The sequence below is a fragment of the Aplysia californica genome, unplaced genomic scaffold (genome assembly GCF_000002075.1).
Source record: "Aplysia californica isolate F4 #8 unplaced genomic scaffold, AplCal3.0 scaffold00016, whole genome shotgun sequence".
NCBI lineage: Eukaryota > Metazoa > Mollusca > Gastropoda > Aplysiida > Aplysiidae > Aplysia > Aplysia californica.
Window position 1 is genome coordinate 1,369,214 of NW_004797286.1, and position 20,806 is coordinate 1,390,019.

A 20,806-nucleotide genomic window follows, 5' to 3' on the forward strand; every position below is an offset into this window, starting at 1 on the left:
GAGAAGAAAGGAAGTAGTAAGAAAGGTTTTTGAAAAATAAATGGGTATTCCAATGTAAAGCACATTGAGCTACTTTTTTGGAAATGCGCTATATAAATGTTATTATATTATTATTATTAATCTGGCTAGCAAACCACCCCGCCCCTGACCCGATCCCCCAATGGGCACCCTGTGTAGCATTATTATATAAGCAGTCAATACGAGGGCTGTCAGAAAGCAGCTGTCCCAGATGTATGACCTGAATTTTACCAGCTGAATAAATTTAGCTAAATTGCCATTGGATTACACATCAGAAAGACTGGCTCTTAGAATTGATAAAAAAGTAAAAGTCGATTACTCACTCTCATGAGAGCATCCAGGTGGAGGCTGTACCCAGAGATGAGCATGACTTCTCTGTCACTATCACAATCCAAAAATGATTTTGATTTGTCAGTGAAATGTTTATAATTCTTCTAAATATTAACAACCAAACTCACACACATGTAGTGACAAGTGATGGCAAATTTAAACCTGCAATGAATTGAGGTTTTTCTGTCATTTTGTTTCTCAAGAAATATCATGTGTGTGTATGTTGCATATTTTTATTTTTCATTCTTAAAAAAATATTTTTCAGCCCTGTCACAAATAAGTATTAATGACTGAAAGATACTAGATCTACTAAATTCGAAAATTGTATGGTAACAAGAGTTGGTGCGCTCTCACTTTCTGTCAATCAATTAACTAATGGAAATTATTTCAAAAGGTGTAAATCATGAGAGAATGCCCCTCAGTGAAAACTCATCTTTTGTGCACATGATCCTCTGTTCTTTTGTCTTTCGCCTGTACAAGTAACTTGGACCAGGCCAAGGGCAGCCTGATACATTTTTACTTTCACTCCGGCATACAGATGGGACTGCTTTTGGTGGTCAAATTTCTGAATTATGTAAGGCTATGTGGTGAAATCTGGTGCTTGTCAAAATAAGGAAATCAGAGAAACAAGCATTTTTCCGCCAGTTTGGATATAAAGTTGAATGCAACTGCACCTTCGCATTCCATGATATGCTGATATGACCAAGTGAAAATACAATGTGTATCATTAGCTGGCATTTGCTGAGGTCAATAAAGTACATTCACACGGATATTGGTGTCTGTGAAATGAGAAATGTGTCAAATCGTCTTTTGGAACTTATCTTTGATGAAGCTAACAACTTCGAGGGCTTCATTCACACTGACTTGGTGTCTGAAACTGCACAGCACGTATATGAGTCAAATCATTTTTTTGTTAGAAATTTATAATGATCAATGACAAAGCGAATAACTTTTAGGGCTAAAAGGAAGAAATCAAGTTTATAAGATGGGTATGTAATGATAATGTGACTGATGCAGTAATGGAAGATAAGAACTTTGAACAATTTCAGACTTTATGAGTTTTTTACAGCATATATATATGTTGCAGCAATGGAAGACTACTAATTTTATACAGTTTAGTTTCATAATGTTATTGCCTTTTTGATATAGCTTTCCTTGGTTTTGAATTTTCACTCTTTTGGACTAACCAATGCTACGTTGAGTGCATGCTAGTAGACATGATTTTTTTTCCATTGGCAGTTGATGTTCATGTGCTTCTACAGGACCTTATTAAATCATTATTCTTTTTTCTTTTCTCTAAGGTGAAGGGAAAATAAAAATAAGTAAGACAAGACTGTAAAATGCCTCTGTCAAGCCAGATCTGATAAACTGGTTGACTTGTCTTTGTTAGGAAATAAAGAATAGTTTTTTTTAATAAAGGTCAAATAGCAGGTACTGATTGATAGAGGTAGTCAGGTCTTGTACAAATAAAACGTTATCAAATCTTCTATAGGTCTGAGAATTTCATCATATTTTTGAGGCAAGAAATGATAAAGACATTTTTTTTCTTTCCCAGATTTCCATTGAACTTTGACAAGCTGTGACAGTTTGAGTACAAGACTCAATCACTGCCATCATGTGGTTTGATGAAGTTGGAGAAATCTTTGAGCTTTTTAAGGGGAGTTTTCCTCTCTCATTTTTGTTTTTTGTACCCATTTTTATCATCATATCTCCTGTGAGCCCTGTGAATGCAGCTCAAGAATTTGGAGTGTACCGGATGCAGCAATATGACTTGCAAGGGTCAACATTTGGTAAGACAGTGATGCTTCTTTTTTTTTTTTCTTGTAAATTAAAAATTTCTTTGTGATTACTGAATGTTTGTGTCAGCTCCAGTGCCACAATGGAAGAGAATGGTAGCTGTCTTTAGCCTTTTAGTAGGGTCATAATTGTCATATTGGCTAAATGATTAGGAAACTTTATGGAACAGGAAGGGTAAAGTATATTTTGGTCCCTTGCAGTCCATGTACATTGCAGTATAAAGCAAGCTTTTCATTTCTGCTAAATTTGAGAATTAAATATTTTTGGTCATCTTCTATCCCCTTTTAAGTGCCAGTGCTCCTCTCTTTTTGAAAATTGTCATGACATGCAACTTTTCAAAGACCACTGTTGATCTTAAGAAATCTTTGTAAATTGGGATTCTCTTAAAATGCTTATTTGCCCCCTAATATTGTAATAGTTTATAGATGAAGACCTTGCATCCTGATCATTCCTGCAGCATGTAAGTTGCTTGTACAGGGCTCTCTAAATCTAGCAATTTTTTCGGTAGTTACCGATTTTGGGCATGTTCTACTGCCATACCGATAAAGGTGTCAAAACTACTGGATTTGCGATGGGTGTCGATAGTAGAAGAAAAATAGCCCATTCTTCAGTGCTTCCAGTCTTTCATGTTTTTGAGGAAATCCGTACATTCGTACATTCCGAAAGTCCCGTACTTGCCTCATCATCATATGAACTTCATGCGTTAAAGAAAAAGAGAGAGTATTTATATAATTATATTAGCTTATCAGAATTCTGTAGCAAAGGATCAGTACTTGCCTCCGTAACTTCTGGGATATTTATGGTTACTTTTAGCTATAGGTTGTGTTAGAAACTGCCAGATTGCTCCTTTTGCTTACTCAACCTTTGTCTCTGTGCAGTTTGATCTTCAATAAATTTTCACGTGCAAAGTGGCTAAAATCTGGCCACTCAAGACAGGTTATCTTCCTCTTTCCTTTCATTCATTCATTCTCTCTGTCTTTCTTGGGTTTTTGCTGTGGCTGGAGGTTTTGTGCATTAATCTAGAGAACTGAATTGTGAATGTAGAAAGAAAATGGGTATGAGAGTTAAACTTTCTCTAATATGTCTAGATCTAGAGAATTGGTCAGTTCTGCATGAGGATTCTAAGACAGCAGGATAAAAGTTATTTGGCCGCGGTGCAAGAAACTGATGCTAAAATAAAAGAAATAAGTGAACGTAGTGCTCTGAGGTTTTGACATTCAATATTCGAACAGGTAAATGAAGGAAAATTAGAGTACAGGTTTGGTGATTATGTCATCGAGATTGGTGTTCCTGGATTTGCCTACAGCCTACTAACTGTCTATGCTGCAATACCAAATTGAACAGGCCCCAGTTGCAATGAAGAAATACCATTTTCAACCCCCAGAAAGCTCTAAATTTCAGTTTCTTCCTTTTGCTCTCGATCCCCCACTCGACCTTACTGGGGGGCCTATGATGGAGGAAAAAAGAAAACAATCTTTTTGAAATATTATAATGTATTCGAAATTTAACTGCCTGACGCGATACTGGAGGATAAGATCTGGAAGCTAATATTATGATTAGAGCGCCGTGCGGCATAGCGCCCCAATGTTGGATGCATATCACCATGCATCATAATAGCTTGTTACTGATTAAAACTTTTTCTTTGATTTAGCAACTTGAAAAGAAAATCAATACTAAGTTTGTGATGCAGTGATTGCCAGATTTTCAGCATCATTATATCCCACGCATTTTTTTTCTCAAATATCTATTGCTTGGATTAAGAGTAAAAGACATTTTTTCCCCTTTCACCACCTTTCTTCTGCCAAAAGATGCCACACAAAATACTTGTATGAATATAATAATTTATTTCAGTACCTTTTTTAAATGATTGTGCAATGCTATGTCTTTCCAACGTGGGTAGTTAAGTATTCTTTCCCTGTTCCTGCTTTCTCTGCCTCTCCTCTGCTTATAAAAAAAGACAAAACCAAGAAAGGAAACAAAGCTTTCGATGTTAGTCTTTTCTTTACTCTTTTTCAACACTGCTTTTGTTTGATTTGTGGCTGAAGAGAGCTGTCCTGAATATGATTCATTAATGTTCTTTCTTAAAAGCAATTTGTGTGTATTTTATAAGTATTAACAAATGGTTTCGTTTCCTAGGATGCAAAAATTCCATCATAAATATGGAAGCAAGGTCAATTGACTGCAAAATGCTAACTCGCCGCTGTGCTGTCGCAAAATTGCAAGATGTCACAATGCCAAAGTATCGTGATCTCATGACGCAGAATGCTGGGGCATTGCTTGTTATCTTGCCACAGAATCTGGGGAATCTCTCAGCCGAAGAAAGACAGGTATCAAGAATGTTCAAATATCCAGTATATGAATGTCTTTTCAGCTAACTGTAATAGAAGAAGCATGTCTTAACTAAAAAGGATAGATTTGTAGTGAAAATTACCAGCAGACCTCTTGAGGTTTTTGGGCTTTGTTGTTCTGTTTTGGTTTTTTTTTTTGGGGGGGGGGTTCCATATTTAGAAGACAGTGAAATGGCGAATATTGATGTTGAAAAAGGAAATAACCATTTGTCCATACATTCTTAGTCTACATTGTGATGCTATGTACTTCTCAATTGCGATGTTCCTTTTATAAGGCAGACGTGCATTAAATATTTTTATGTCCCTGAACATTGTGAATTATTTCACCCTATTCTGGCTTTTATATATTAGTGTACTGTACTTTCACCATTTCCTCACCTTGGTAACTCTATTGTCATTCATTTTGTCAGCATTTGCAAAGTCTGGAGCGGGAGATAGTCCAGGAGCCAACATCAGTGCCTGTGTACTTTGCTCTGGAGCAAGAGTACCTGAAGGACATTTATCTTGATGTCCAAGAGGGCACAGCTGGGGACAATGCAGCAACAGCTTGGGAAGGTACAGATCTTTTTTCCTTCTGCTCTTTCCATTTCTCTATCATCAATATTGTGTATTATAAATCCGTGTGAGTGGGTGGTTGGCGGGTGCTCTGGTGTGGTTTGCTCCTTCTTTCCTATCTAACATCTATTTTCCCGATCTCTCCTCCTTTTTTGTGTTTGTTACTCTCTTGTAACACCTCTAATCTTCGGCACTTATATGACCTTACTGTGTTGCAAGTTCCGTAAAACTCTTACTAATACTAAAAAAAACCCATGTGCCTCTACTTAGGTGATGAAAAAAAATCACTGTAGGTTAAAGTATAATGTTAAAAAAATGCTCTGTTCTTCCCACCTTGGTTTTGTCTGCATATGAAACTTTGTGTTCCTTCTCAATGTCTGTTCTCCGATAAATGAAATATTTGTGGCATCGTCAAAATTCTCCATATTTTTCTTTGTATCAGACTCTTCTGACTTCTCAGTTCATTATATTAAATTTAGTTTTTTCTATGAATCTATATGCATACTGTTGGGAATAAAATGTATTGCTGAGAAGGTAGTTGGAGGGTGCCTTTGGTAGATCCTACTTCTTAACCTTCCCTCTGTTGCTTCTGTCTGTCTTACTTTTTTCAACACTAAATGACCATTGTTCTGTTGAGCTGAGTTTGTATCACATAATTTTTTTATTTAAAAAAACATTTTTTTGGGGGTAAGCATAAGGTCACTTGAGCGCGCGGGACACATTGCACATTTTCAGTTGGTAGGAAATTTTGAATTTTGCCGAGGTGGCGGCCGAAGCCTACTCTTAACGATTTTAGACCACCAAGGGATCTTTGACGTGCGCAACTTGCACAGAGGCCCTCCGAGATTTTTCGCCCTTGTCCGAGAAGGCTAGGAGTAGATTTTTCCTACCAGAAGATCAGGGGTGTGGCGAAAAGACAGCAGTAAGAAAGAGTCATGGAGTAGCAGTAGAAAGGCTGCAGAAAGAGTCAGGATCCAAGAGGAGGGAGCAAAGGAGGTAAGGAGGTAGGGGCAAAAAATGGAGACGAAAGTAGATGACAGAATGTTGCTAGAGAGCAGGAAAGGAGATGAAAGGAGACAATTTTAGAGAAGGCAAATTTCCGTCACTATCTGAATTCGAACCTGGGGCCTATTGAATGAGAGGCGAACACCTTAACCTCTAGGCCACGAGAACATATATATGTATAACAATGTCTTTGGGTTGGGGGACTCCTTCTCAATTAATGATCAGGAGCCAAGTAGTTCTTTGTTTGAAGCTTTCGTTAAACTTCAATTTTTGTTAATTTCAGCCCTTGTCAGTTCTGCCACTGCTAATGGCTTCCAGCTGGTGGTCTCTGGAACAGCTGCAGAGGCGTTGCCAGATTTTGAAGTTGCCAATATTCAGGTTGGTATCTTTATGCTCATTATCAGTCATTGATGTGTTTTTAAAAAAATGACTGATTTTTATTGTGTGTCATAGAAAAGTCAGATTAGAACTGAAAGGAGATGATGTGGAGAGAAGTAAGTGGTTTTATTTATGGCTTCGATATCATTGTTGATATTTGGCAAGACCTAAATTTTGTAATGAGCCATGCTGTGCAGCTTATCAAGATGCAGTTGCAGTTAAGTATTTTGACAAAATTTTATTCTCTATTGGTTGTCATTTTTTTCCAAGGTTTAAACAAAGCATGTAAAAAGACTTTATTGTGTGGGTAGATATATATGCATGTATAATACAAATCAGTTAATGGGAAAGTATTGTTTATTGCTGTGGCAATGAAGAAACTGATTAAAGCTGAATACTGTTACCATCCCTATGTTCTTGGTTCATTGGTTTAAATGTCATGCATAATGTCCCCAGGGTCGTCTCTCTGGCTATGGCATTGAAGAGCAGCTGCCGACCATTGTGATCACAGCTCATTATGATTCTATGGGGATTGCTCCGGTAAGCCATCTGGTGTCTTAACTAAATACTGTCTAGCATACACATAGGAGGTCACTTGCTAAACCCGCTAAGTCAAGTTTTGGGGGAAAAAAAGAGTTAGCGCCCTGAGCCCTTTTAGAGGTCACGTAAACATGTCCCACGAATACCTCCACCTGCAAAACCTGCAAAGTAATGTAGTATTTTGTAACGAAAGAAGTATAACTCTATCAAAACCGCTAAGTAATGAACGGAAACTCTACCAAAACCTGCTAAATCTTTTTATCCATTTGCTTTACGCGATACATTTATTTAAGCCAATCACGTTTGGGCTTTTTTCTGCTGTTTCCCCTTCGTCCAGAATGGCAGACCTCGACTCGAACTATGCTGTTATCGCCGAAAAATGTGAATAAGTCAACATCAAAAGACTAAAAAAGAATGTTTAGGAAAAAAAATTGTTTATAAAAGTCTGGGTTTTAAAAAATATTTTTGGTGGATTATATATATATATATACATTTTTTTTTGGCCATTTCAATCCAATGACCTGCAGTGTCACAGCCTACTGTCAGTATTTTGACAGCCAAATGGTGACATTTGAGATACTTTTATTCAGTGAAGAAAACCTTATGATCAAAACATATAATACTGTAATAAAGATATATGTCTTTCATTTTAAAAGAAAAACCCGGTAAATTCACATTCTTTCTCTTTCTTCGCGGGCTGCTTTTTAAAAAAGTATGTTTTTGTCTAACCAGCATGCTGTGTACTATGGAAAGTACATACTGGAGAGCTCTTGGGTCAATCCCCTTCTCTAAGAATCCAACACGGCTTGTTAAAACACCATCAAAAGCTGCTATGTCATGGCTTCAGTTTCAAAACCTGCTAAGTCAATACTTTGTATTCCATAATCACTGTCAATTAAGTTGAAAAATCATAAACTACAGTATAAAAAGTGTCTACATAACTCATAGTCTCAGTGTGTAGCAAATTGGAAATATTGGTACTTAATTTCTTTGTTTAACTTTAAACACAAAATGCAGTTTTTCTCCTAACTTGACCAACTTGACTTCGCATGTTTGGTAAGTGACCTCCTCATATAATCACGCACCTAGCGAAATATATACATAGTGGAACATGCACATAGCAAAACACACACATAGCAAACAGAATTTTTTTTTCCTACATGTATATTCTTTGTATTTACAACATGCACTTAGTGCAGTTCGTACATAACAAAAATATTTGAGTGTTCAGCCGATTTCGCTGTGAGCATGCTGGACTGTACTTGTTCTGCCTGAATTTCCTTAGCGCATCACTGATAATCAAATCAATTAAAATCAGAAAAGGTTTGTTATTTAAAAGAAATTTTTTTTTTTTTTTACCAGTCCCAACGGAGCAAAATATATTTACATGGCACTGTATCAGCGCACATATACCCATGCATGTATATGCTACAAAAATATCATTATAATGAAGCTTCAGACTGACATTTCTGGACCAGCATCTGTGGTGCAATGGTTATGGTTTTCGCTGTATACACATAAGACATGAGTTCAGTTTCCCTGCGGGGAAGTGCTTATATGTATGAAACACATCAGTCAAATGTGCCATATTTGTATCCATACTTTTGCTGAGTTCTTATGATGTGTTTCAATAAAACAGAAATACCCTGATTACAAATCAATCTACATGATACAATGTATTGGTTTAATTGTGAACAGAAACAGATCATTTCTAATTCTTGGATTATCTGGAAAATGTGGAAATTTGTTGTTCATAAATCATCTTTAAGAATGAAAAGTTTTGACATCTTCCAGTATCTCTTTCTCTGCAAAGAAGTACAAGCAAAGAAAGGTATCACCTTACTACCTGACTGCCCTTTGGGGGAAGTGGTAAAACAAAGATCGGATCAAGTAATTGCAGTTCCATTTCTTTCTTTCTTTCAGTCACTGTCCTACGGCGTTGACTCCAATGGATCTGGTGTGATCATACTGCTGGAACTGGCTAGACTGTTCTCCAAACTGTACACAAACTCTCGCACCCATGCAAAGTATCCTTTACTCACCAATTGAATGAGTTTTATTGATAGTTGGATGACAAAGAGTCCGCAGTTAACGCATCAGACTTATTTATTGACTGTTTTCACCAGCATCACTTGACTAATTGAGATTTTTGCTTCTGTCTTCAATTTTTCTCCACAATTTTTTTGAAAATTGTTTGTGCTTTTGAAAGTTCGATTTGATGAGGGGAAACCACATTGTTTTTCAAGAACTGGTTGAGTCATGAGTGAATATGCTTGTTATTTGTCTGTAAAAATAGGAGACCATTATGTTACTGTTAATAACAATATAATTTTTACTGTTTTGCCTCCTTAAATTCCCCCAAGATACAATTTAGTCTTTCTTTTGTCTGGCGGTGGAAAGTTCAACTATCAAGGTTCAAAGCGCTGGATTGAGGACAATTTTGAAGCTGCAGGTTTGATTTTGTTATAAACTTTCAAGTCAAGTTAAAAAGTGTTTGAAGAACGGTTTGGGAAATTTATGCTCTTGTTAATTTGTCAAAGTCTGTCTGGACAAATCTAGAACATCACAATATCATCTGTATTTGTCTCTGGGGAGAGAAAGAGAGAAAACAACAAGGGTTATAATTCTTTCTTTTATTTTGAGCTGTGTCAGTGCACTGGGGAGGATTATTTTCCAAACTGAATTTTCACTCTATTATGTTCGATCCTTGTGTCAACCAGGATATTTGACAATTGAAACTTTATATCTCCCCCACCCCCTGTTTTTTTTTTTATCTTCAAAGTTGCCCAGGTAAAAAACATGGAACTGAAGCTCCTGAATTATTATCTTTGATGACAGTCACTATTAATTGTTCTTTTTTAATACTTCAGAGGGTAACATGCTGTCGGATGTTGCCTTTGTACTGTGTCTGGACACCCTAGGAGCTGGGAACGAACTGAAACTGCATGTGTCCAAGCCACCGAGAGAAGACAGTGCTGGTGGGCAGTTCTACAAGGTAAGGGAGATATTGACCTTGTGGATCCCAATGTTTACTGTAAATCTATTTTTTGTCTGCTGCATATGAGACATTTGATAACTATTGGTCACATTTTGTGTATGAAGGCTCAAAAGAATAAACAAAAGCCTGTTTTACAAATTTTAAACTTTATCCTATCTGTCTCAACAACCTCCCCAGCCCCTCTGAATGTCTCAGAATTGTTCTGCCCATCGTGTTGGGTTACACAGAGGTCAGTGTTTTTCTTGTTTCAGTGATGATACTATTTTTTAACCAACTGTAGTAGCCCAGTGCTTCTAAAGGAGCTATCTTTTCATGCACATTGGGTTTACCTAAATTGTCATATTCAGGTCTTTCTTTAAAAAAAAAAAAAGAATAAAAAATGGCCCTATTACTGCTTAGGATTTTAAAATCATTTAGTTTAGGTCATCATCCCAGACATAAGTGTGTCACTGTCATTTCACTTGTCATGGAATGGCCGATTTGATGTCTGTAGTGTAATTCTTTCTTCTTTGACTAAAGAAATATCCTTGTATTTTCTCTCATCCACACATTCTGACTTTATTCTTCAGCAACTGGAGGAGGTGGGCAGTTCTCTGTATCCAGAGGCCAAGGTTGATATGGTGCACAAGAAGATCAACCTTGCTGATGAGATGCTCGCCTGGGAGCATGAGAGGTTCAGCATCAAGCGCATGTTGGCCTTCACCCTAAGCCATCTGGGTTCACACAAGTCTCCAGACAGAAACACCATCCTGGACACAAGGTGAGGAGGTGGTCTCTCGCTTACCTGTTGTGTTTTTCAGAACTACTCTATTGATGCAAAAAAAGCTGATCCCGAGTAGGACCCTCTGGGCAGTGCTATTGCACTGATTTACAAGGAAGGTACCCTCTTTGAGCTTTGATTTAGATAAGAAGATGATGTCGTAGAGTCTTCAAACTTTGCAAACAATCAGAGGAAAGGTCTAACTAAAGAGCTGGTTCAGTTCAGTCCAAGTCGATATAAAACTCGCAGTTCGCCGCTTCTTATAGGTCGAGAAATTTTTTTACTCACTGGGAAAGTTGAAGAGATTTTGGAATCACATTAGGTGTATAGCATATATAAGTAGACATTTATTTTCTTGTATAGCCCATATTTACATGTATGCTGGAAAGCCGTTCAGATTTCTATTTAAAGTTAACATAATTTCAAATTAGGGGCAACATTTTTTTTTTTGGTTAGTGTTGGCGCTCGCAACTGCATAAAATCATATGAATGAACGAGACATGTTAAACATTTCAGTAGGAAAGTTTTGAATTTTGCTTGGGTGGCGGTCGAAGCCTTCTCTTATCGGTTTTAGACCACCAAGGGATCTTGCGCAACTTATACACGGGACCTCTGAGATTTTTCTCCCTTGTTCGAGAAGGCTAGATATAGGTCTTTCCTACCATAAGATCAGGGGTCTGGCTGAAAGACCACAGTAAGAAGGAGCCAAGGAGTAGCAGCAGAAAATCTGCAGAATGAGTCAGGGTCCCAGAGGATGGGGCAAAGGAGATGAGGGGATTGGGGCAGAAAGTGGAGACGAAAGCAGATGATGGAACATTGTTAAAGAGCAGGAAAGGAGGTGAAAGGAGACAATTTTAGAGAAGAAAACTTTTCCTTTGCTACCCGGATTCGAACCCGGGACCTTTGACTGAGAGGCGAACACCTTAACCACGGGCCGGGCGGGTAATATTTGCGGATAACTGAATTCCAATTAGAAATGACAGACCTGTAGTCCTGTTGATCTGTTTATGCTTGTTTACATTATGTTATTAACTTTGGACCTGTGATCCATCTGTAAATATGGATGAGAAATTTCTTGAGAACAGGAAAGAGAAATTCTCCGGTATAGATGTGTTAACAGTTAACAGTGAGCAAATTTTGCATTCACTACTAAAGTGATATATTATGGCTGCTTCCCACACTATGACCATAGTGTCCCTAGAGCACCAAGAAAAGATTTCCGCAAAAATGGCCATTGTTATGGCCTGTGTGGTAGTAAAGTATTGATCTAAAGAACGAATAATATTTAAAATCTGCGTCATGTGTTTCAAATGTTTAAAGAAAACTGCTCCTTTTTATCTACAAGAACTTATCAGTATATATAAACCAGGGAGAAACCTAAGATCATCAAATGATAACACCCTACTTGTGACACCTGTAAAATCATACAAATCATATGGAGAGAGATCTTTCTCATATCTTGGTCCATTTATGTGGAACAGATTACTCCTGAAACTAAGACAAATAAAAACACTTGATAGCTTCAAAAGACATCTTAAACATTTTCTGTTCCTACAGGCCTATCTTTCATAAGCATTTAATGTTATCTTTCATTATAGTTGTTCTGTTCTGGATGAAAATAGTCTGTGTGTGTGTGTGCATTAATGTATATTGCATGAGAAGAAAGGAAGTAGTAAGAAAGGTTTTTGAAAAATGGGTATTTCAATGTAAAGCGCATTGAGCTACTTTTTTGGAAATGCGCTATATAAATGTTATATATTATTATTATTTTATTATTTATCTGCATAGACCAGATGACAAGTTCTGAAGTAAGCACCATAGATTCAATTATTTTAAATGAGACAAAAGAGAAGGATGAATCATTTGCCTGACTGTAAGGTATAGAAGCTGATGTCATCGCAAGGACAGCAACAGCCGAGATTGCATTGTAGGCCTAGCGGTTTGGTGCTTCACCCTATTTCGTAGAAAACATGAAAACATGTTCAATTCCCATATGACAATGGTTTTTTACAAAGTATCTTTGTCTTTTTGCTGGGAGTTGTATCCCTCTCAACTTAGGTTGGCCCTGACAGACAGGGTCAAAGTTGAAGCAGCCAGCCTCCTAAATGATCCAAATTGTGTAAACATCTACTCTTCTACAAGTGTAACTGTAGGATAGAAAAATATGGCATGTTACACAAATTTTCAAAATATTTTTGCTATGGTATTGCGTAAAATATACCAATGTATGCTAATTAGATGATTGATTAATTATGCATATACATTTAAAAAATCCGTGCTCACAGCTACCTTCGGTATAAGAAGTAATTGTAGAGTGCCAAGTTTCATCGCTGTAAGTTAATTTGTTCAAAGTTTATGTTCTTTTCTGTTTGAAAATGACTTAAAGCGGGTCCATACCCTGTGCCAGTGTTTCTTATTTGTGTAAAAAAAAAAAAAGGACCGAAAAAGTTTGCTTATTAAGACAGAAAAAAAATCCATTAAAAGTTATTTATTAACCGATTTTCAAAATTTAAAAAATAAAAAAGTATTGTATTCTGCATACTGGTGTCTATCACGTAAACTTATCAGCACAGCAGAATAATGATTTTGAAAAAAATCATCTGGCTTTGCTAATTGATGTTCCTTTGGTTGCGTATGGCCCGGAGGAGCCCCCCAAGTGTTCTATCAAGCTTTGTTCCCTCACGTGAGATTGTATTTCTTTGGAAGCTTTTTTCCAACTGCATGTTAAATGTACATGGGTTAAAAGTGACAAGACGTTTCTTTCAAAATTGGAATTTTTTGTGAGTAGTGGTACTTTATTTGTAGTTTCTCCTGTTGAAAATGCAGCAGTGATCTGTGTTTTCAGGGTTTTTTTGTTGTTGTTTGGAACAACTGAATTCGACATAGAAGTTTTTAGATTCCATTAGTTCTTTTAAAGTTATTCAGCTTTTCACTGTGTTCACAAATGATGTAGAATGTTTTACTTAAATTTTCTACTCATGTTTCTATAGGGCAGCAGTGGACTCTGGGGTCATTACCAGGAATACTCAGATTGTTGCAGAGGCCCTGGCCAGGCAGATCTACAACTTGACAAGCCAAGGCAGCTTTGAAATGTTCACTGACACTCTGGTATGTGTTGTGTCTTTATTTTCCCTCAGCTTTGTGTGGGTTTTAATTTTCCTTAAGCTTGTAAGGGATGGTAGAGCATGACTTTATGGTTGTTTCAACTCTTGGATTTCGATACTTAATTCTGTACCCTACATCTAATTGGCTCCCGAGCACCGGGATCTTAGGCGGAGACTACTGTTTGTATTGTATTCTATATTTGAGCTTTCTGTTCAAGATTTGCAGATTTTCAGTGTCACTGCGTCTTGCCCTCCCACAGTTTTTACACCTCTCACACTGAATAGGTCTACTTTCACTTGAGACATTCATGTTATTACTCTATTTTTAGTTAGAGTAATAATTTTTATCTTTTACATTTATTGTATAAACCTTGACACCCAAACTGGTTCTTGACAGTGGATATTCTGGTTCTAGGCCTTTTCTCAGGCTCAAAGCAAGATTCATTTTTATATAGTTTATATTGGGGAATATGATGAGGGGAAAATATAAATAAGTAAGAACTGACTGAAATACCTAAGTCACAGTATCCCAGTGCCACACTGACATGTTGCTGACTGGAATGTACCTACATGCGTGCGTGCGCACCATTCTGTGTATATATTAATAAATAATATATAAATTAAGCATGTACTGTCATTGTTATGTAACATGCCCCTGGAGAATGGATGAGGGCCCCCCCACCGGAAAATTGAGAAGCCGGGTTGGCAGTCACCCTGCGAACAGTTTTTGTAGGGAAATCGGAACTATGATATGATTCTTTTCGGACAAGTGTAGACCTTCAAAAATAGGCTTTTGTCATGAATTTCTTGACCAAATCTCCTTGAATTTTAAAAATTTCTCCTTGAAACCTCCCTGAAATCTTGAATTTGGTGGGAAGTTCATGGCAGGAACCCTGAATAGAGATGGAAGGCATTTTTACTTATTGACTTGCCTTATCTCAAGGATCTTAGAATAAACCTTTCTTGCCTAATCCAGCTCTCAGTGTGAGAGGCAGAACGCGGCACGGGATGATCATGGTTCTGCTGCGAGAGGGGGGCTTTTGGCTTCTATCAGGCATGGGTTGCCACCCACAGAGCAGCTTCCATTTCTATTTAAAGCCTCCTTGGGGAATATGCATTGCAAGATGAGAGGCATTTGCTGGTATATATACAGTTAAGTGTAAGATATATTCTGACCTGCCTTAACTCTATCTCCGGCAAGCCGCTTCCATTGGCGTGCGGTCAGAACTGCCGTGCCGGTGAGCCGCCGACAGCAGCTCGTGCACATTCCTTTACGCCGACGTCGACATCAAATTACTTTTGGGCAATTGCCAAAAACAGGTCTCTATTATCGGGATTTCATTCATTAGATGACGAACTATCAAAATAGGTTCACTTGTTTCGATTTAATGACCCATTTAGTGACGTTTTTGTGATTTTCAAATAACGTACGAAAAAAGGGCCCCGGCATAGTGGGTTTACCCCCTCGAAGAGATAGAGTTAACTTTGAAGCTAGCTGACTGATGTTCTAGTGGATAGTGGGAGGTGTCTGGTTCCCTTATTTTAATTTGTTCCTTGTGATGTATGGTGGTTGTTGGGCTGGTGTACAATGAACTACAACTTCAGAAGTATGGTTATTAGATTAATTGGCTGTAAATTCAGTTCTACTTTTTCCCCCATAAATATTTTTATAAATATTTTTCTTTTTTCTTTTCAGTCTGTGGAGGAGCCAGTGGTCCAGTCCTGGTTGGACTACTTGTCCAGTGGACCTCGTGCTGCTCAGTTGCTCAAGTCTGACTCAGAGATGGTCATGACGCTGGAACAGACTATGGGTCGCTACCTCAAGGACGTGAGAAAAACTTTGATAAAAGCTGACAAGAGGTAAGTCAAAATGAACGCGAAATTATATCATTATAATATATTGTTCAAGTTATTATTACTTTTTTTGAGGCAGGCTACTCAAGATGTAGATGATATAAAAATACTATTTTGTTGATTTTTTTCTCTAAGACTTGTTTTCTTTTGTTTAGTACCATAAGATGGTATGGGAAACCAGCATACCTATTTTGTACATTGTTTATTAATGGTATAAAATTTTGCTCTTTTAAACGTTAGTTACTGTTTTTGAGAATTCCTTACGGTCTTAAAGGACTGTTAAACACCAAATACATTTTAAAATTATGTTAGTACTGTCTGTTATTCTTTGATTTGAAGCGTGTTCGTAATGATAGTTTTCAGGGAAGTCACTTATGTTGAAAGTCGTAACAGTTTTATTCAAACGCTGAATTGATTTGTTTCATATTTTCTTGTCCACAGGGATCCTGAATTCTTGTTTTACAGTGGGTCAGAGTATGTCATGAATGCATACAAGTAAGTTATGTTTTTATTATGTCTTTCCAATCTTCCAGCATTTTGACATTTCGAGACCTCAGGGCTTTATTGTCGTATCTTAATTTTTTTAAACAGTGAAAACAAAGAGTGAGCTTAAGAAGAAGTCACATTTTCACTAATAAAAATAACGGAGATATGAGAAGAAAGCACCGAGGTCGCGATTTACTGATGGAAGCACTATTGTTGCAACAATTGTTGCAGTTGTGCTGTATCTTGTTGGTTTTTAAAACTTCAATAATATTTATTTGGGCTGCTGTAATAAAGTTTTGTAGTTATCATAGCATCCTGTTCTTTTTGTACAAGAAAAATTGCTCATTACAGTTTCCTGCTATGTCTAGAACTTGTTTCATGTACTGTGTGCAGTATTCAGCATACTTTCCTTTTTTCTTCACCAGTGTAAAACCAGCTGTGTTTGACTTGTTCCTTGCCATCTGCATTGCTAGTTATCTGGCTCTTGCATATCTTTGTGCACAGGTAAACCCATTTTTTAAAAATTGGTTCAATTTTTGTTATGTAGATTCATGTAAAGTTAATAGTATGGAATGTATGTTTTTATTTTTATAAAGGCGTGTGTCCATGGCATGGCCGCCTATTTTAGAGGAGAAAGTGGTTGTCTTTGACAGGCTAATGACTTGAACATTGATGTAGAAAAAAACCTGGGGGGGGGGGGGAGGTGGAAAGTGGTTATTTGTACAGGAGATTGTCTTAGACAATGGCTGTTACAGCAGATTTGACTATTTTTAAGGCTTTAGTGGTTACTGATGAGAGATTAGAAGATACCAGCTAGCAACAGTCATGATTTAAGTCACAAGTGGTAAGCCTTGGCTATACTATTACCATGGGATACTAAATGTGTCATGACGTGGTAGAATCAGGCGCTTGCCATATTTCAGACGTGTGGAGTTATTGGTATCGTCTGAAAGCTTGTCCGTTCATCTTGTTTTCAGTGAAAAAATACCTATCTATCTTGAATTAGAGGTAAAATTAGCAAAAAATGTCGTCAAATTTGGTGACTTCCATAGCTTGAGAGTCCTTGTAAACTGAAAATTTCCGTTTTTGCTCCTGTAATCAACATTTTTCAGTAAATTACACGTACAAAATGTGTTTTTAAATGAACATAAAAATGTTGGGTCGGAAAACCAAGATTCGATAAAAATTGCCAAACCAGCGGAAAAACTGTTTTTATTCAATTTCATTGTTTTGATGAGCGCCTGACCTCACTACAATGCCTCACAAATGTAAACTGATATATCACATTTGCTATTGACTGTAATGAACAGCTTGGGATACTAAAATGTTGAAAAGATTAGGAAATAAATTCTCGAATGCTATCCCTGTAACTAGAGGTGCTTGACAGACACCACTGGTTTGTTTAATTACTTTCCTTTCTATCTTTATTAATTCTGTCTGTCTTTTTCCAAGCACATATTGGTCATTGTTGTGTCAAATTGCTTTTCTGTTACTAATAAGCAATAATGTTGACCTAAAAAGGGAAAGGAATAGGGCGAAAACCAAGGATTTTGTAAGTTTTTGTGCTAAATCCCAAGATTGCAATGATGCAAGTCAATGTATTATTTTTTATTTGGACCTTCATGTAAACTTTTTTTTTTACAAAAAAACTTTGCATCGTGACACAGTGGAATCAGGCGCTTGTCAATTTTTGGGCATATGGAGGAGTTATTTATATAATCTCAAATCTTGTTTGATGAAAAAAAAAGGCCCATCTGTCTTGAAAAGAAGTCGAGATGTTTGAAACTGAAGGAGGTGTAGGTCACCTGGTGTGAGAGGTAACATTAGTGAGAAAAAGGACAGCAAAGTTTGGTCAATTCTGAAGCTTGAGTGTCCTTTGAAACTTCAAATTGATTTTTTGTGTGCCTTTGATCAATGTTTTTAAGGAACATCCACCCAGAAATGTGTTTATAAATAGATGTTAAGGGGGTTGAGCCAAAAAAAGAAAAAAAGAAAAAAAAAAGGCCAAGAAGAAGAAAAAATGCTGGGTCCTTTGAATTCTGTATTGTGACGAGCGCCTGGTTTCACCACGATGCCTCATTTTGTCTGATTAAATCAATAGTTACAATGTCTTGACTGTTCTCCAGAACTTCCATGTGATCTACTATGCACTGAAGCGATCTGTGATTCCTGTCAGTCCCAAGGCTAAGGCTCATTAGATCCAACAGGTAAGCAAACATGTTACATTCCATAACAGTTGTTTGTTTATGTTGTTATTATGAATTTTCTGCCAGCAGTGAATGGTGCAGTTTTTTAGTTTTTTTTAATACCTTATGGATTCATTGGACAAGTTCTGTGGTCATATTTTATATTTTGTGTTGTATTAGTTTTTAATGATACAAGACTTCTGGTACAGTATTTTGAATAACATTGAGAACGATAACTATTGGAAAAATAGAACTATGTCTTTACTTAAGATATACCATACATCTAAATGTTATATTTTTAGGAGACTTGAAAAAACCCCAATTTTTTTGTGTGTAACATGTTAGTCAGATTGCTTCATCATGACAGTAGGTCAATTATGATTAAAAATGTGTATTGACATGCAGCAGAGTGACTTTTATCACTGAACACTCTAATGGTGGCGACGACTTTAGCAGCCTACTATGCCAAGTGATGGGATAGGGGTCTGCTTGAGTCGTCTACTTGAAAAATGAAATGTGCGCATCAAATTGTAAAATATAGAATTTAGGACAACATGGAGGATGGCTTCATTCCAGGCAATGAATACAATCTGCATTTAATGTTTGTACACCCTCTTCAGTGTGTGTTTCTGGTTTGGGGAACACAGCAGTATATTGACTTACTTGTTAATTTGACTTAAGAGTCTTGGCTTTAATAACTAGGTACTACGAAAGAATCTTAGACCAGTTCCTGACAAAGTAACAGAAAGTTTTGTTTTGCTGGGTGCATTGAGCTGCTCTGGAGTTTTACTAGAATAGAAATAATATTGCTAAAACTTTCAGTACATATGCAAGTTAAATTGGCTGAAAAAATCCAGTGCTTGGCGGCCCTTGGCTAGCTACTAATCCACATGTTCCCTACAGGCCAATATGTTTGAGCAAGGAAAAGTACCATTAAAACAGTAGGGTGCTTGTAATAGGGGAACATCTGAAACTTTAATTTCATTTGCCTTCTTTGACAAGACAAATCATCTTCCCCAGATATGGTACAGAATCAACAAGTAGTTCAGACCAGTACACTCAACTCAGACTGACTCCATGCGTCACTGGATCTGGCCTCGTCATCTTTCCGTGGAACTGAATCAGTTCACTATGTCCGAAAGATTTCTCTTGTTGTTTGTATTTTTCTTCCCTAAACAGACAATTTTTAGTTTCTGAATAATAGTGATGCTTGTCCCTGATTTAAGACATTTCTAACTAACCTTTGCTCCCATAAAAAATGTCTTATGGGACTCGTGGTTTTAACTAGAAAGCTAGTTGATTTTGTGCAGTGAACATTTTTAGCGTTTTAGATACGTGGTAACTTCCTTTCTGAAGTGATCCTGACTTGACTTTCAAGATTTCTTTATGATGTCCCAGAGGAGTCAATCCCAACACGTGATTGATTTCCCAACTTGCTGCATTTTACTGAACTGGTAGAATTTGCTAAACTGAAACATCATTTGTAGTTTTAAAACTTTCTTTGGAGAGCTAAATGCTTCTGTTTGTAAATATTAAGAAAATTCCTTATTTTGTTGTATTTATGCATTCCTGTCATTATATATCGAGACTGTTCTCTTGTGGATGCGACTCAGTCCCTCCCGCTTTTGAATATGTGGGAGTGCAAATAGAAAGTCCTAAATCAGGGAGATCATTGTATTCAGAGTTTTGTTTGCTGTCTTTTTGATAAATCATAAAATTGATTATATTTATTACAGGTCTGATTGTTTTTTTTTAAACAAATAAGCTGTTAGATGTAGTGTACATGTGAAGGATGCTTGTGTTTGTGTGGTGCCAATGTATTGATGGGTGGTATTTTAAAAAAAAAGTAAAGTGTTATTGATGTAGAAACAATCAAACAATCTGTATTCCGGGCCTCTTGCACTGATTTGGTAACTTTCTTGTACCTCACTGTAATAAGACTAAGAGTTGGCAGTGATGATGTGTGGTGGTGGAAGCGGACGTAAAATGCTTTACAATGACTTTGGTCATCCTTTAGTAGTTAGCTAAAAAATTTATGACCTGCAGATACTCTTTTCTAACTCTCATTTTGGGGAGAGAGTTTGATCTTCTTAGAAAATATGATATTTTTCATTTCTGAAAGATTTTAGAATTTCTCCTAATGTGGAAAGTTTCAGAGCTGGTTCTTCTATGGGACCTGTGTCCTCTCTTGGCTTATAGAACAATGGGTTCTTGGCGATACTCCTTACACTTACAGCGAAGTTGGATATTTTAGTGAATGCTGAAGATGAAGCATTGGATGCATTTCTATGGCCATGCGTTTGTTTTATTTGCTCAGTGTATTGTACTCATTTGGGTTTTTACTACTTATACTAGCAGGAGAGCTGTATACCATAAGCTGTACTTTGAGTATATCAGTTTGTTACATCACATGGGTTTTTTTTTATACTTGACCTTTTGGGGGGGGG

General features: G+C 37.0%; 1 protein-coding gene across 1 annotated transcript in view; it reads left to right on the plus strand.

The window, feature by feature from the left end:
- LOC101864275 (nicalin-1) overlaps positions 1-20,391 on the plus strand; it is a 21,324-nt gene extending 933 nt beyond the window's left edge. Inside the window, exons 2-16 of the mRNA XM_005090390.3 lie at positions 1,904-2,138; positions 4,282-4,472; positions 4,904-5,048; positions 6,337-6,431; positions 6,888-6,971; positions 8,895-8,998; positions 9,335-9,423; positions 9,842-9,966; positions 10,539-10,729; positions 13,720-13,837; positions 15,530-15,693; positions 16,129-16,182; positions 16,599-16,677; positions 18,300-18,380; positions 19,380-20,391. Coding sequence (XP_005090447.1) covers positions 1,964-2,138; positions 4,282-4,472; positions 4,904-5,048; positions 6,337-6,431; positions 6,888-6,971; positions 8,895-8,998; positions 9,335-9,423; positions 9,842-9,966; positions 10,539-10,729; positions 13,720-13,837; positions 15,530-15,693; positions 16,129-16,182; positions 16,599-16,677; positions 18,300-18,371 — 1,686 coding nt within the window. The 5' untranslated portion in view covers positions 1,904-1,963 and the 3' untranslated portion in view covers positions 18,372-18,380; positions 19,380-20,391. The remainder of the gene's footprint in view (positions 1-1,903; positions 2,139-4,281; positions 4,473-4,903; positions 5,049-6,336; positions 6,432-6,887; positions 6,972-8,894; positions 8,999-9,334; positions 9,424-9,841; positions 9,967-10,538; positions 10,730-13,719; positions 13,838-15,529; positions 15,694-16,128; positions 16,183-16,598; positions 16,678-18,299; positions 18,381-19,379) is intronic.
- Positions 20,392-20,806: the final 415 nt, after the last annotated feature.